At 37.8% G+C, this 17009-nt stretch overlaps 1 protein-coding gene across 5 annotated transcripts in view; it reads left to right on the forward strand.

Moving 5' to 3' along the window:
* USP9X (ubiquitin specific peptidase 9 X-linked) overlaps window positions 1–17009 on the forward strand; it is a 166695-nt gene that overhangs the window by 91762 nt on the left and 57924 nt on the right. For all 5 annotated transcript variants that reach the window (XM_045876425.3, XM_064573935.1, XM_045876419.3 and 2 more), the window contains 4 exons: window positions 11087–11174; window positions 13771–14113; window positions 15882–15977; window positions 16624–16835. In XM_045876425.3, the coding sequence (XP_045732381.1) occupies window positions 11087–11174; window positions 13771–14113; window positions 15882–15977; window positions 16624–16835 (739 nt within the window). The remainder of the gene's footprint in view (window positions 1–11086; window positions 11175–13770; window positions 14114–15881; window positions 15978–16623; window positions 16836–17009) is intronic.

Here is a 17009-nt window from a genome sequence, read left to right on the forward strand (position 1 = left end):
CGTGTGTGCACATTCTCTCTCTCAAATCTTTAAAAAAAAAAAAAAAAAAAATCTTGTTGACATGTCAAAAACAAATAAGAGTTGGCTCTTACTGGCCAAAATTAGGTCAAAATAAATAATAAAAATAACTAAACCCATTAAATAAAATACAGACCTCTGCGTCCATGCTGAAAGAAAGGGAAGTGTACCAACTAATACATGTAGAACATGTGATGATGATAATAAAAATCCACGGGATGAGGGGTTTAATTTTTTGAATGGTGGGAGTAAGATGCTCAGTGGACCTTTTTTTTTTTTTTAAGATTATTTATTTTATTTATTTTTTAAGATTTATTTATTTATTTGAGAGAGAGAGAGAGCATGAGAGGGGGAGGGTCAGAGGGAGAAGCAGGCTCCCTGCTGAGCAGGCAGCCCGATGCGGGACTCGATCCCAGGACTCCAGGATCATGACCTGAGCCGAAGGCAGTCGCTTAACCAACTGAGCCACACAGGCGCCCCAAGATTATTTATTTTAGAGAGAGGGTACAAGAGGGAAGTGAGAGAGAGGGAAAGAGAGCAAGAATCTCAAGCAGACTGAGCGTGCAGCCCAGCGCGTGGCTCGATCTCACAACGCTAAGATCATGACCTGAGCCGAAATCAAGACTTGGACGCCTGACCAACTGAGCCACCCAGGCGCCCCTCAGTGGACCTTCTCCTTAACAAAACAACCATTTCTCTGAAGTTTTAAATAATATCGAAAGTAACTGGGAATTATTCTAAGGGGATACAGAAAATAGGGAAACAATTTTTCAAGAAAATCTCTTGAGAAGAATAGCAAGAATCTGTAGCATTAGAGCCACAACTTTTACTCCCTTTCCCCACAGCTGCCAGTCTAGGGCTGTGGTTCCACCGTAAGAAGGGCAGGCTGTTGGCATTTATTATCTTGCCCAGTTACATTTTACAGAAGTTCTATTCTAAGGCAGTCATGGTAGAACAGAGACTCCCTTATCCTGCACAGTCTACTCATAGGGCTGAAGCTTTACTTTATGCATGGCAGTCTGAGGATACTGAAGTTCAGATTACTCCCATTGCAGCTTACTATGTCATAAGTTGGATATTCTGTGCCTAGAGGGACAAACTGAGAAAATCAGGGGCTATTACCATTTCCCACATACCAGCACCACTCATAGAGCCAGAGGGATCACTCTGGGAGAAGCTGCTTGCTATGTTGTCACCAGCTCCTGTGCAGTGGCACAGAAGTTCTGCCCAGAGGGAGAGACAGGCTGTGAGGATGAAGAACTGAGCAGTTAGGCTTGAAGGGGTTGACCTTATTTGGACCAGAGCATACCATTCCTAAGAGTGTTATTAAAAGCAGTGGAAATTTTGGTGAAGAGTAATTAAGAGGGAGCTTGTAGTTCCGTGTACTCATATTAACCAACGAAACTGCATAGCAACCAAAAGTTTAACAGAGAGATCTAGATAAAGACAGCCAAGATGAGCCCTCCTCGGAACACAGTCAACCCTAGGGGGGTCACAAATGTTCTGCACATTCATTAGATTGCACCCACTCAGAAGCAATCAGAGCAAGACATGGACAAGTTGAAAACATTCTTCAGTTCACACACCAATCCATCAGCAAAGGTTGTAAGCTTCACTGGCTCAAGGACTTAAATTCAAATTCTGACCAAACGTTGGGTGAATTACAGGTTACCATGACCCAGAGGCAACTCCTAGGGAGCCAGGCTTAAAAGTAAAATTTTATCTCTTTTAAAAGTAAACAGAGGGGCGCCTCGGTGGCTCAGTCATTAAGCGTCTGCTTTCGGCTCACGTCATGATCCCAGGGTCCTGGGGTCCAGCCCCGCATCGGGCTCCCTGCTGAGTGGGGAGTCTGCTTCTCCCTCTCCCACTCCCCCTGCTTGTGCTCCCTCTCTCGCTGTGTCTCTCTCTATAAATAAAATCTTTAAAAAAAAAGTAAAAGGAATAAAATATATCAGAATAAAATAGAATAAAATATAAAAGTCAGAAAGACTGTTTCATGCCTAAGACTACCCTCAGGAGTGATGAGGAAGAAAACACCTCAGGTACTACTAGTCCTTGACTGAATGTGGGACAACTACTTGAACTGTGATGGTAGTCTCCAAGCCACAATTACATCCAGTGGTAAAGGGTAATCTAACTAGCCAAGGGGACTTAATTACAGCCTTCGACCAGTAAGGGGCTAATGCTGAACCAGGAACAACATACAGGTAGCAAGGCTGAAAGGTACAAACAAGGGGGAAAAACACTGTGGCTGAGATAGACTTGACTGAGTTAGTTCAGCCTAATCACTAAACAACCAACAGACAACACCAACCCAGGGAGTGAGTGGGTGGTGTCAGTATTCAGGTTGCTACAGTACATTTAAATACCCAGATTTCGACTAAAAAAAAATTTAAAGGTGTCACTCATACATACACAGACCTCTGAAAGGGCCCAGATGGTAGACTTTCTAGACGACAACTTGAAAGCAGTTATTACAAATATGCTCAAGGTGCTGTTCGAAATTGTGTCTGAAGAATTAAAGGGAAGTATTGTGACAGTTTTAGTTGAGAATAGCAATAACAAGATACAAAGAATCAAATGGAAATTCTGGAGTTGAAAAGTACAGTACCTAAAATGAGAAATTTGCTACAGGGGCTGAACTGGTGGAAGTAGATTCAAAACTGTAGATTTGAGCTGGTGGGAAGGATCAATCTGTGAAGATCAATAAAATTATGCAATCTGAAGAACAGTGAAGAAGGGATGAAGAAAAATGAAGAGAATGTTAGGGAAATATAGGACACCATTAAGAGCACCAACCTACATGTAATGGGAATACTGGAAGGATATTGGGAGGGGGGTTGAGAAGGGAGCAGAAAAAGACATAATCACTGAAGACTTCTAGATTTCATTCATACAAGAAGCTTAAAGAATTCCAAGTAAGTTAAAGTTAGACCTAGATGCAGGCACGTCATAGTTGTAAGAAATTTTGAAGGATGTAAAAGAAAAGAAATCAGACTTCACAAGGATACATCAATAAAATTAACATTGTGTCTTAGAACTTCAGAGACCAGAAGGCATGAAGATCCTGTACGTGAAGTGCTAGGGGCAGTGAAGGGACCTAACAGCTAAGAGTCTTACATGCAGCAAAACTATCATTAAAAAACGAAGGCAAAATAAAGACCTTCCTAGATAAATTCTGAGAATTTATTGCTAGCAGACTTGCCCTGAAAGAAACACTAAAGGAAGTAATTAGGCTGACAGTAAGTGACACCGGACAGTAAGTCAAAGCCAGAGGAGGGGTGGTGGGTATAAAAGAAATACAGGCTTATTGCTCTTTGAATATTTTACAAATTGAAGGTTTGTGACAAGTCTGCATCGAGCAGTTCTGCCAGTGCTAGTTTTCCAATAACATTGCTCACTTCATGTCTCTGTCACATTTTGGTAATTCTGTCAGTATTTCAGACTCTGTCATTGTACTTGTTAAGGTGATCTATGATTAATGATTATGATTTGATGAACGAACGCTTAGATGATTAGCATTTTTAAAAGATTTATTTGAGAGAGAGAGAGAGCACCAGCTGGGGGGAAGGGTAGAAGGAGAAGCAGACTTCCTGCTGAGCAGGGAACCTAATGGAAGGACTCTATCCCAGGACCTTGGGATCATGACCTGAGCTGAAGGCAGATGCTTAACTGACTGAGCCACCCAGCACCTTGATTAGCATTCTTTAGCAATAAAGTATTTTTAAATTAAGGTATTTACCTTGTTTTTTAAGACATAATGCTATTTCCTGCTTAGTAGAATATGATACAGAGTCAACCTAACTTTCATATGCACTGGAAAGCCAAAGACTTCATTTGACTTACTTTATTGCAATACTTGCTTTGTTTTGGGGTCCTGAAACCAAACTTGCAATATCTCCAAAGTATGCCTGTAGAAGTTTTGAACACTATAAACCCACAATCCATACCTAACAGATTTCTATGGAATACTCCATCCAGCAACAGCAGAATGTATTCTTAAGTGTAAATAGAATATTCTGCAGGACAGACCATATTCTAGGCCAACAGCAGACCTCATTAACCTAGAGTATTGAAATCCTATGAGGTAGGAGTTTGATCCACAACTGAATTAAATTTTAAATCAAAAGGGAAATTTGGGGATTTCACAAGTATGTTCAAGTATATGCTCCTGACTAACCAATGGGTCAAAGAAGAAATGACAACTGTGAAATGAGAATATACTCAGATGAGTGAAAACAAAATGCCAAAACTTGGGGAGAGTTGCTAAGTCAGTGCTCAGAAATTTATAACTCCAAATGTTTTTTGTAAAGAAGAAAGTTAGCAAATCAGTAACCTTTAGAAACTAGAAAAGAGCAAACTAAACCCAGAGTAGGAAGGAAGGAAATACTGAATATTGGAGGGGGGGGATATCAAGTAAGATAAAGGAGAAAAAGAAATAAAGAAAAATCAGTGAAACTGAAGTTGGTTTTTGAAAAGATCAGCAAAATTGACAAACCTTTAGGCTAAGAAAATAAGACTCAGTTACGAAAATCAAAAGTGAGAGGGTATCACTACTGATCTTATGAAAAAATAGGAGAATACCAAATTAATGAAATTGAAGCAGTTAAAAAGTTGTATAGACATATCAAGTAAAAAGATTGAATTAGTAACCAAGAAACTTACCACAAAGAAATTCCAGGACCAGATGGTTTCATTAGTGAATTTGCTGAACATTCAAGAAGACCAATCCATCAGAAATTCTTTCAAAAAAATTAAGGAACACTCTTTCTATGAAGCTGTTACTACCCTGATGGCAAAATAATACAAAGACATCAGAAGAAAACTGCAGACCAATATCTCTTAGAAGTATAGATTCAAAATCCTCAAAAATAAACCAAATTCAGCAACATATAAAAAGGATTATGGGGGTGCCTGGCTGGCTCAGTCAAAATAGCATGCAACTCTTGATCTTGGGGTTGTGAGTTCAACCCCCACATTGGGTGTGGAGATTACTTAAAAACAAAATCTCAGAGAAAAGGATTATGTATCGTTGCTAATTGGAATGTATCTCTGGAACACAAAGTTAATTTGACACCCAAAAGTCCATTGTGATACACCATATTAATACAATAAAGAAACAAAACTATGTGATCTTCCCAGTAGGTGAAGGACAGGTATTTGACAAAAATCTAACACCTTTCATTTTAAAATCACTCAACAAACTAGGAATAGAATGTAATTTTATCAGCCTGATAAAGGGCATCTCAAATATCTCACAGCTAACCTCATACTTAATGATGAAAGACTGGCTGCTTTCCCCTTAGGAACAGGAATAAGACAAGGATGTCCATCCTAGTCACTTCTACTTAACCTTCTGTTGGAGGTGCTAGCCTGAGCAGCTAGGCAAGAAAAATAAACATTCTCATTGGAAAAGAAGCAAAACTATCTGTTACCACAGAAAATAACATCTGTATAAAGAAATCCCTAAAATCTTTTAAAACTAATAAATGAGTTAAACTAGATTGCAGGAATTAAGATTACTATACAATGTCAGTTGTATTTCTGTATGCTCAGCAATGATCAACCTGAAAAATTAAATTATTTACAATAACTTTATAAAGAATGAAATGCTTAGGAATGAATTGAGCAAAAGAAGTACAAAATGTGTACTTCCTTTTGTTTTTTAAAGATTTTATTTATTTATTTGACAGAGCTAGAACAAGTAGGCAGAGAGGCAGGCAGAGGGAGAGGGAGAGGGAGAAGCAGGCTCCCCGCCGAGCAGGGAGCCCGATGCGGGGCTCGATCCCAGGACCCTAGGATCATGACCTGAGCCGAAGGTAGCTGCTTAACCAACTGAGCCACCCAGGTGCCCCAAGATTTTATTTTTTTAAGGGGGGCTCAAATGCATAACCCTGAGATAAAGAGTCTCAAGCTCCACTGATGAAGCCAGTCACACACCCCCAAAACTTGCACATTTTAAACTACAGAACAATATTGAAAGAAGTTAAAGATTAAATAAAGGGAGAGAAGGCCCATATCCACTGCATGGAACACTTAATATTGTTAAGGTCACAGTACTCTGCAAGTTGTTCTACAGATTCAACACAGTCCCTATAAAAATCCAGACTTTTTTCTTTTTACAGAAATTGAGAAGCTGATCCTAAAAATCATGGAAATGCAAGGGACCTTTGCACCCTAATAGACAAAACAGTCTTGATTGTAAAAACCAAAATTGGCTGACCTGTAATACTTCCTGATTTCAAAACTTAATTCAAAATAACTGTAAGACAGTGTGGTACTGACATAAGAACAGATGTATGCATCAGTGGAATATAATTATAGTCCAGAAATAAATTGTTAAAGTTATGCTTGATTTCTTATAAGGGTGCCAAGAATATTCATTGGAAACAAGTAGTCTTGGGGCGCCTGGGTGGCTCAGTCGTTAAGTGCCTGACTTTGGCTCAGGTCATGATCCCAGAGTCCTGGGATCGAGCCCCACATCGGGCTCCCTGCTGGGCGGGAAGCCTGCTTCTCCCTCTCCCACTCCCCCTGCTTGTGTTCCCTCTCTCACTGTGTCTCTCTCTGTCAAATAAAATCTTTAAAAAAAAAAAAAATTAAAGGAAACAAGTAATGTTTTTGATAAATGTTGCTGGTATGCACATCTAAAAGAATAAAGTTTGATCCCCTGCCTCACACCATCCGCAAAACTTAAAACCTACCATAGACCTAAAAGTATAAAGCTCTTAGGAAAAAAATCGGAATAAATTTTTGTGGCTTTGGGTTAGGGGAAAGCAACATTGTAAGAGGGGGAAAGGTAATAATATATTGGAGTATATCGAGGTTAAAAACTTAACTACTTGCAAATGATACAATCAAGAAAGTAAAATGACAACAGGACAAAATAACTAAATCATATCTGATAAAGGATTTATTTTTTTTGTTTAAAGATTTTATTTATTTATTTGACAGAGACAGAGACAGCGAGAGCAGGAACACAAGCAGGGGGAGTGGGAGAGGGAGAAACAGGCTTCCTGCTGAGCAGGGAGCCCAATGTGGGGCTCGATCCCAGGACCCTGGGATCAAGACCTGAGCCGAAGGCAGTCGCTTAACCAACTGAGCCACCCAGGTGCCCTCTGATAAAGGATTTAAATCCGGAATATATAAGATCTCTTACATAAACTCAACAATTAAAAGCCCAGTTAGGAAATGGGCAGAGGATCTGTATAGACAGTTCTCCCAAGATACACAAATGGCTAAGGCAAATGAAAAGATGCTCAGTATCATTAGTTATTAAGGAAATGTGAATCAAAACTACATTGAGATTCTGTTTCACACCTAAGGATGACAAAGATAAAAATGACAGAAATGTTTACGTAGCCCTGACTACTAAAAGCCATTGAATTGTACATTTTAAATGTGTGAATTTTATGGTATTTGAATCCCGTCTCAAGATATTTTTTCAAATGAACTTTTTTAATAATGAGTTATGAAATAGACTCTAAACAACTTGCATTCTATAATGACAACCAGTTTATATTAGCCTTAGCCATAGACACTTTACTCTCATCTCCATTCTCTTGCTCTTGTCAGTGGGATGCAGCAGGAGTAAAAAATGGATCCTCTTTGCTAACTAATCATAGTATTTAGAGCTGAATATTTACAAGGAAAACCACCAAACATCCTGTTTATGTTCTGACACCCCAGAATCTTCTCTGTAGCGAAGTGTAAAGTCTCTCCCTTCCTATTTAGCATTGATGGATCTTCTTACTAATTGATTATTCTTTTTTTTTTTTTTTTTTAAGATTTTATTTATTTGTTTGACAGAGGGAGGGCGAGAGAGAGCACAAGCAGGGGGACTGGCGGGCAGAGGTAGAAGTAGGCTTCCCACTGAGCAGGGAGCCCAATATGGAGCTTGATCCCAGGACCCCGGGATCATGACCTGAACTGAAGGTGGACTCCCAACCAAGTCACCCAGGCACCCCACTTCTTGACTATTCTTGATTATTGTTTGATACTGAATATCTTCAAGGTTCTTGCTTGTGTTCACGTTCCCAGTTTTATTCTTTTTTTTTTTTTAAATAGGCTCCACACCCACCGTGGAGCTCAACCTTAAGACCCCAAGATCAGGAGTCACATGCTCTACTATCTGAGCCCCCCAGGCATCCAGGATCCTAGTTCTTGATAAAGTGCTGGCACCTAAATAAAAAAGGAATGGGGATACTAAACCTAGGGGATCAAAGTTTGGTAAGAAGCAAGATACTTACATAGTCTGCAGGTCTCTCCCCACTAATTACTTACTGATTATGAAAATAAAAATAGTAACTTCACAGTGCAATAGCCTACTGGAAACCACCTTAGCCAAGTGATCAGAGTTAACTTCAGTACTGTATCAGTGGTAATTTGGTAATTGTAATGTGGTTATATAAGCAAGTGTCCTCGTTATTTGGAAATACTCATTTAAGTATTTAAGGGTAAAGAGCTGTGTCTTCAACTGACTCTTAAATAGTTAAGAAAAACTACACTTACGTATATGTGGCAACTAATGAAACAAATGGGGCAAGATGTCAACAACTGGTGAATATCAGTGAAGGTGATAAGGGAATTCTTGCATTATTTTTGAAATTTGTCTTAAGTTTGAAATTACTAAAATTTAAAATTTCCCCTAAAAAAGAACATGGCAAGTAAACAAAGCTGTGCATAAACTCCTTGTTTAAATTTTTAAAAAGGCAACTGAAGTCCATTGATATTTCAGATACCTAAGGACTGGTTCTTTGAGAAAGAAAATTTTGGGGTACCTGGGTGGCTCAGTCAGTTAAGTGTCCAACTCTTGATATCAGCTCAGGTCATGAATTCGGCATCAAGAGATCTAGCCCCGTGTTGGGCTCCATGCTGGGCGTGGAGCCTACTTTCTGTTCCTTCTCCCTCTGCCCCTCCCCCTTCTCACTCACTGTCTCTTAAAAAAAAAAAAAAGTTCTACATAGTTGATTAGTATTTTATATTCTATCCAGTTTCTTGAGCAAACCTCTTGAGAAGTAGTGTTTTAAGTCCTGAGCCCTGACGAAATTGATTTTCATGAAAGTAGAGAATGTGTGTTTAGGACTTTTGGGAGATGGTAACACATGTGAAAGTAGAAAGCAGTCCTAATACATTGGGCTTCACAAAAATACCAAAAACAGATATTTTTATACATTATATGTTCCATCTTTACAACATGTCAAGATTTTCTTCAGAGAAGAAACTTCACTATTTTTGAAGACTTTGGTTACTATTTCTGAAAGGTCTCACACAATTAGTATTCTGTGGCAGTAGCACACATGTACCATAAAGTCCATGATATGGTATGCAAAGATCAGTAATTAATGCTAAAGGGAAATCGCATAATTTCTCATTCCTCTGTAACTTGGTACAACTTTCTGGAAGAAAGGTCAGTGATTTCCTCATGGTTGATGGTACTTGTAAGAGCATTTGCTTCATGTCTCTTTAGCTCCAAGCCACAGATCAGCTTGACCACTTCCAAGTCATGCAGCTTTTTCCAGTAAAGTCAAAACAAAACCACTGTCCATATTTTTAGGACAGTAGGTGCTTTTTAAGGTGTTTTGCTGTGGTCTTTCATACCAAATACTGAGATTTTTTCCACCCATTGTATACTGTAATGAAAGTAAAACCAAAGGGTTTACTAACTTTTTTTTAAGATTTATTTGAGAGAGAATGAGCACAAGTGGGAGGGGCATAAGGAGAAGGACAGAGAATCTCAAGCAGACTCTGCACAAGAGGGCTGGATTCCACAACCCTGAGATCATGACCCGAGCCAAAACCAAGAGTCAGATGCTCAACCGACTGGGCCACCTTTTTCCTTTTCTGTTTTTTTTTTAAATTTCTTTTTTAAAGTTTTTATTTTTAGAGAGTATGTGTGTGTACGTGTGAGCGAGTGGGTGGAGGGGCAGACGGAGAGAGAGAATCTGGAGCAGATTCTGAGCTGAGTGTGGAGCCCAAGGTGGGGTACAGTCTCAGGACTCTGAGATCAGGACCTGAGCTGAAATCAAGAGTCAGTCACTTAAGCGACTAAGCCACCCAGGCGCCCCTCATCTTCTTTCTTTTAAGAAGGAATTTACAAGTTAAGCTAGGCTTAGTGACCAACACCTAGCATGGTCATGATGAAAGGGCCAGTTTTCTTGAATTTCTATCTGAGACTGTTCTAGACTGTCATAACATGCTGATGGTGAAAACTGTGATAACTTAATTATACAGAATAGCATCTTGTGTTACTCTTTTTAGGTAAAAATTGGTAATACACGGGCACCTGAGTGGCTCAGTCGGTTAAGTGTCTGTCTGCCTTCAGCTCATGTCATGATCCCAGAGTGCTGGGATTGAGCTGCACCTCAGGCTCCCAGCTCAGTGGGGAGCCTGCTTTCTCCCTCTCCCTCTGTCTCCCAGCTCTTGCTCTCACTCTGTCTCAAATAAATGAATAAAATCTTGAAAAATAAAATGAAATTGGTAATATAATTTATTTTTATAACTTTTTTTATTCTCCATGAAGACTTTTCAGTATAACAGGAAGGAAATCCAAGAAAAAAATTTGTCCTGGCAGTTAGTTCATGTTCACAGACCACTCATGTCAGTTTTAGGCTGTAATCAGAAATTGTTTCGTTGTGTATAAAGATGGTGCAAAGGTGCTGTGATGAAGAATTTTTTTTTTGTCAGAGTGAGCACAAGTGGGGGGAGGGGCAGGCAGAGGGAGAAGCAGGTTCCCCACTGAGCAGGGAGCCCAATGCGGGACTCTATCCCAGGACCCTGGGAACATGACCTGAGCCGAAGAGAGACGCCAAACCGACTGAGCCACCCAGGTGCCCCTGAAGAATTGTTTATGACAGCACACTTAACAGATTGTTTTCTTTTGGTTATGTAAAAGTATGTTTCTGTAGGGAAAATAAGAGATTGGCAGAAACCATGAATTTAATAGTAAACTTCAGGTTGCCTTTTAATAAAGAATTAATGACTTTTTAACTTACTTAATTTCTTTTGGTTAAAGTCAGCAGTGTTGTGGATATCCGTGTGTGTATAATGCATAATTTTTCTTAATTTTCAGATCATGAAGACTATGACCCCCAAACTGTGAGGCTGGGAAGTAGATATAGTCATGTTCAAGAAGTCCAAGAACGGCTTAACTTCCTTAGGTTTGTTTTAAACCATCAATGTTGTTCTCTTTAAGACAGATAAAGAATGTTTAGTTAATGTGCTATAGAGTTAGGTCTTTGTTAGGTGACCTTTTCACCTGCCACCTTTTACTTTCCCACATGGAAATCACTACCTAAAAGCCAAAGGACATTTCCCTAAGTGTTTATGATTAAATACTTTTAAATTATTGGCTGAGTTTTAACTTTTCTTCTTTGAAGTATTTGAGGAGAGTACATTTTAAGATTTTGTATAGACTTCTGTCCTTGTATGTTTTCGCTAAAAATAATTTTATTTTTAAAGAATAAATTTCCATATTTTGATATAACCAGCTGGAGAACTATACTCACTTTAATGGTATCCTAGACAATAAGGAAATGGAGACAAAGGGCTGCTGGCTCAACACCTCAAAAGAGTGGTTTGCATCCACTGCTGCCTTGTTTATCCTAGCAGTGGCTGACAAAGGTGGTCTGAATGTGTGTATAACATTATTATAATGGGGATGAGGCAAAGAGGTTTATCCCCTTGAGCCATAGCTAAATGTAGTCCAAGGCTCAATTTGAATTTCCTCAGTGGTAATTAGCCTTTAATGATTATACACCTAACAATTGAAATTGTTAAGAATTTTCAATGAGCGGTTTCTTGTGAATTCAGAAACCACATACTGCAGAAGTGCTATTCAGTTCCTAAGTGTGCTAAGACAAATGCTCAGATTTTCAGTGCTTTGGGAAATCTATTGCATTTATTATTTTGATATATTGGGGGGATTTTCTCCTGAGCTAAGTTAATTACGGACTTGTTTATTGAACTGTGTGTTTATTTACTGGGACACATTTACATATAAATAGTTACATGATTTTAACTTGAGGAAAAACTCTAGCCACCAGATTTTAAGAAATTTGGCATTTGTTGAAAATGAAATGTTTTTTTCTGTGTGTGTTTTGATTTTCAACCACCTGAATAGAAGGACCTGCCTGTCTTGATCGAAAATCACTGCCATAGTGAGTGACTGTTACTGATTGGTGTATGTTGTATCCCTTAGGTTTCCTAGAACGGAAAAATGGTTATGAGTCCTATTTTCAAGTTTGGAATCACAGAACCTATTTTACTCCATGCTTTATTATGTGTCTACATGACCTATAGCAACACACTCAAGAGAAAAGAACCTAACTTTACTTTTTTACTTGGCGTGTGTTAAATGCTTTATATTTAATCCTCATAGTCATGCAGAAGGCAGGTATTCTCCCTATTTGATTAAAAAGCAAATGGAGATCAGCATGGCTTAAACTAGCTTCTTCGAAATCTCGCAGCCAATATGGATGCCAGTTGCACTGCTCAGCTAGATCTATCTGACTTTAAGGTCTGTGCTCTTTATATATATTAGACAGTGATTTTTGCAAATCTGTCTTGGAGCCTTAAGGTTTCTAAGGAGCTTTCTCCAAGATTTCTGAACAAGCATTAGAGATTTGATTTCCCATTTCTCTTTTCTTTACTCCTCCTCCCAACATCGGGGCAGCCCCACTTGTATTTTATACATTGGACTTCCAAATGGAACTTTTGCTTGAAGAAAGTTTTTTGCTGTTGTATTTAAAAACAAAAACAAACTTTGAAAAACATGTATGTTACCACAGAGGACATTTCATATTGTATCTGTAAATTAGAGGTAGCAGGGTTAGGTAGGACTGGGTGCTAGAAACCCTCCTGAAGCTCTGCAGTTCTATTAAAATAACAAAAACCTTGGGATTGAGATCCCAAAATGCTTGAAGTAATGAGGGAACGCATTGACATGAAATACCTGCACCTTACTCCATAACTGGGCATGGAGCCATCATTATGTTAACTAGAAATTCTGTGCTAATTCAGAGTAAAGTGAGGTGTTCTCTTTTCCTGTCATTCACAGATCAGGCAGACAGGGTAGGTGGAGGAATTTTAAAAGAAATACAGAGTTAACAGAAGAGACAGTAGCTGTAACGAAATTCACCTTCATTGTCTTAATAACCAACATTCACAAAACTAAAAAGAGCATCACCAAATAATTGATAAGCATCCTGCTAAATATTGACAGAAAAAGTTTAAATCATACATACGTTATTCTGTTTAATGCAGCCAGGTACTGAGTTATGCAATTTGACCATCAGAAAGCATTAAAATTTAAGGAATTTTGACTTAAATTAGTTAATGAAATGTTTATCTGTGAAAGTCACTTGGAGACTACCTCATTTTCCAGTGATGCCATAGAAGCAGAATGGTAAAACTCAACCCATTAAACATAGCTTTGCAATGGCTGGTTTCAAAGACCAAACTGTTTAAGTTCAGGAAACAAATCTTTTATTCAGTTTAGGCCCAGTCACCTAGCCGAGTTCCTGGCACATTGTAGGCATCCAATATGTACTTGTTAAATGAATACCTAGAATTTTTTTTTTTTTTAACTACAAGATAAAATTGAGAAGTTTGGTAAGATGTTAATAAGAACTGACATCTTTTTAACTGTTGTTAAAATAATTGTGATAGATGGATTATTACTACATATACTGATAGATTGCCTTTCACAATAAAAATTAATGTAGATCTAATTGCTCATTTTTTATGTTTTCCAAGATTTTTATTGAAGGATGGCCAACTGTGGCTATGTGCTCCTCAGGCAAAACAAATATGGAAATGCTTAGCAGAGAATGCAGTTTACCTTTGTGATCGTGAAGCCTGCTTTAAGTGGTATTCCAAGCTGATGGGAGATGAACCAGACTTGGATCCTGATATTAATAAAGACTTCTTTGAAAGTAATGTGCTTCAGCTTGATCCTTCCCTATTAACTGAGAATGGAATGAAATGTTTTGAGCGATTCTTCAAAGCTGTGAATTGTCGAGAAGGAAAACTAGTAGCAAAAAGGAGAGCATATATGATGGATGATTTGGAGTTAATAGGATTAGACTACCTTTGGAGGGTAAGTGAAAAGTAGGAACTCACAGACATTCTTTCTGATAAAATTTTTCAAATAGCGAAGGGCTACAATTTTGCATATAAATTATATGTGTATGCTGCTCTGATGCTTGTCCCAGAAGGTAGTGATAGTTCATCTTTATCTTATTGGGTCATTTGTCATTAGGTTTTTTTCTTCTCTCCCTTCCCCTCCCTCTCTGTCACTGATGATCCTTTTGTCTTGGCTTAGAATCTGTCCTTCCAGATGTGTTTAGAAATACACTGGCCATACAGATTTTTCATGCCTCCCCATGGAAGTTACTGTTCTTCCTTTTATTCATTCAGTGTAGATCTGTTCTTCTTCGGTGTTAATTTTGTTACTGTACATGCAATGCTAAAACAGGACAGAGGAAAGGACTATTTAGAATGGACTACAAATGTATACTTTAATGGCAGTGTTTTAACTTAGGATGTTTTTAAACACCTGAGGGAGTAAAATATTACCATCTGTTTAATTTTTCCACCTTTTTAGTATTTATATATATATATATGTTCTTTAATTGAGATGAAATTGACACAACATTATATTAGCTTCAGGTGCACAACATAATGATTTGATATTTGTATATATTGTGAAATGATGACCCCAGTAAGTCTAGTTAATGTCCATCATCACATACCGTTACAAATTTTTTTTCTTGTGATGAAAACTTAGAAGATTTACCCATAGTAACTTTCAAAGGTATGCAGTATAGTATTATTAACTGTAGTCACCATGTTGTACATTACATCCTCAGTACTTATTTTATAAATGGAAGTTTGTATCTTTTGACCACCTTCACCCATTTTGTCCATCCCCTGCCTCTGGTAACCACCAGTCTGTTCTCTGTATCTATGAGATGAGTTTTTTGTTTGTTTTTAGATACTACATACAAATGAGATCATACAGTATTTGTCTTTCCCTAAATTTGTTTCACTTGGCATAATGCTCTCCAGGTCTGTCCATGTTGTGGCAATACAGTATTAATGTATTCTATCTTTAAAAATCTGACCTGTTCACAGCAGTTTTTATTGTTTTTTGGGTATATTTTTCTGCAAACTATGGACCGTTTACTTTGTCTTTCGATTATTCAAACAGCCAGAACCCTTTTTAAAAATAAAAACTATACGGTACTCCAAAATGTAAAACTAGTTGGAGAAGAGAGATCCTATTGTTTTTTTTCTTTGGGTTTTTGTTTTCTCTGCTCATTCTCCCTGTACTTCCCAGCCTTCCCCCTTCTCAAGCCTACATAGGGGTCAACCTTAAAACACTTCTTCAACCCCCTAGACTTCTGCGCATAGTTTGAAGACCACCAGTATAATTACATGAGTGATGAAGATCTATAGAAATGGAGGGGACTGTAGTGTAGCTCTTTGTGCTAAACTGTATTTCATTTATATTTTGTTTTTAAGTAATTTGAATTCCTCCTTCAGTGTCTTACAACTTGGTTACCAAGGTGTTGATTTGTAGGGTTAATACTGGTCAAAGCATAGTTTGTTCTTAGTAATAATGTGCCTTCCATTCTTAAACAGATTGCTTTATTCAAACACTTCAGTTTTGCATTTTATTACTTTTTTTCGGTCTTTTTTTTTTTCCACTTAATTTTACTTGATTTACTTGAATATCAAAGTAAATATACCCTCAAATTATTTTTGAGTAATGTGTTGAAAATAACGGAGGATATGGTTTGAATTGAAATGTCCAGCTAAAATACTTTATGAAAGTTGTTTACACTTGAATCTTTTGAACCTAGGTCGTGATTCAAAGTAATGACGATATTGCCAGCAGAGCTATAGATCTCCTTAAAGAGATATATACAAACCTTGGTCCCAGGCTACAGGTCAATCAGGTAAGGAATGACATCCACTAAAACTTCGACAAATTAGAATTCTGATTAAAGAACTCTTCGCTGATAAGAATTTTTTCTTCGGTCCTGAATTAACTAAATTGTTTTGTTTCAACTCCCATTAAAAGTACACCTAAAAGGGATGCCTGGGTGGCTCAGTCAGTTGAGTGTCTGACTTTTGATCTCAGGTCAGGTCTTGACCTCAGGGTCATGAGTCCAAGCCCTACATTGCTCCATGTTGAGTGTGGAGCCTGCTTTAAAAATAGTATCTATCTAAAATATTTGGTCTCTTTTTCCATTATATAAAATGTTATCTAAATGAATCTTGTCTTGATAATTACATGAAGTGATTATTTTGAGTATAATTATGTCATGAGATTTCAACTGAATTTCTTTTGATTCTACCACATACTCCAAAGTTCATTTTTTTAATACCTAGCTCATACTTCTTAAGGTACATAACTCTAGCTTCCTTTGACAAAACATGGTATGTTTTATTGTCAGTATAGACTTTGGTTAAATAATTGAGAGCTATCGTTAATTAGTTGTTGCCATCTTTAATTGAATTAATGTTTTTAAAAAGTGTATTTTTTTTTTTTTTACATTCTAAAGCATCTTGGACTGTCTTTATTTGGCCCATTATTTGTAGGTGGTAATCCATGAAGACTTCATTCAGTCTTGCTTTGATCGTTTGAAAGCCTCTTATGACACGTTGTGTGTTTTGGATGGTGACAAAGACAGTATTAATTGTGCAAGGCAGGAAGCTGTTCGAATGGTTCGAGTATTAACTGTGTTAAGAGAGTACATAAATGAATGTGACAGTGATTATCACGAGGAAAGAACAATTCTACCTATGTCAAGGTTTGTGAATAACTGATCCTGCTAATTAATTATTTGGTGCTTTCCTAGACCTTTTTTTCCCCAGGATCTAGTTTTTGTTTGTTGTTGTTTTGGTAGGGCATTAAGTCTAGTTTCCTCTTTATATTCCTTTTTTTTTTTTTTTTTGGCCATGATTTTAGTACCTGTTAAGTGTTG

The sequence above is a fragment of the Mirounga angustirostris genome, unplaced genomic scaffold (genome assembly GCF_029215605.1).
Source record: "Mirounga angustirostris isolate CCGP_5_RB_7025 unplaced genomic scaffold, mMirAng1.0.hap1 SCAF_11, whole genome shotgun sequence".
NCBI lineage: Eukaryota > Metazoa > Chordata > Mammalia > Carnivora > Phocidae > Mirounga > Mirounga angustirostris.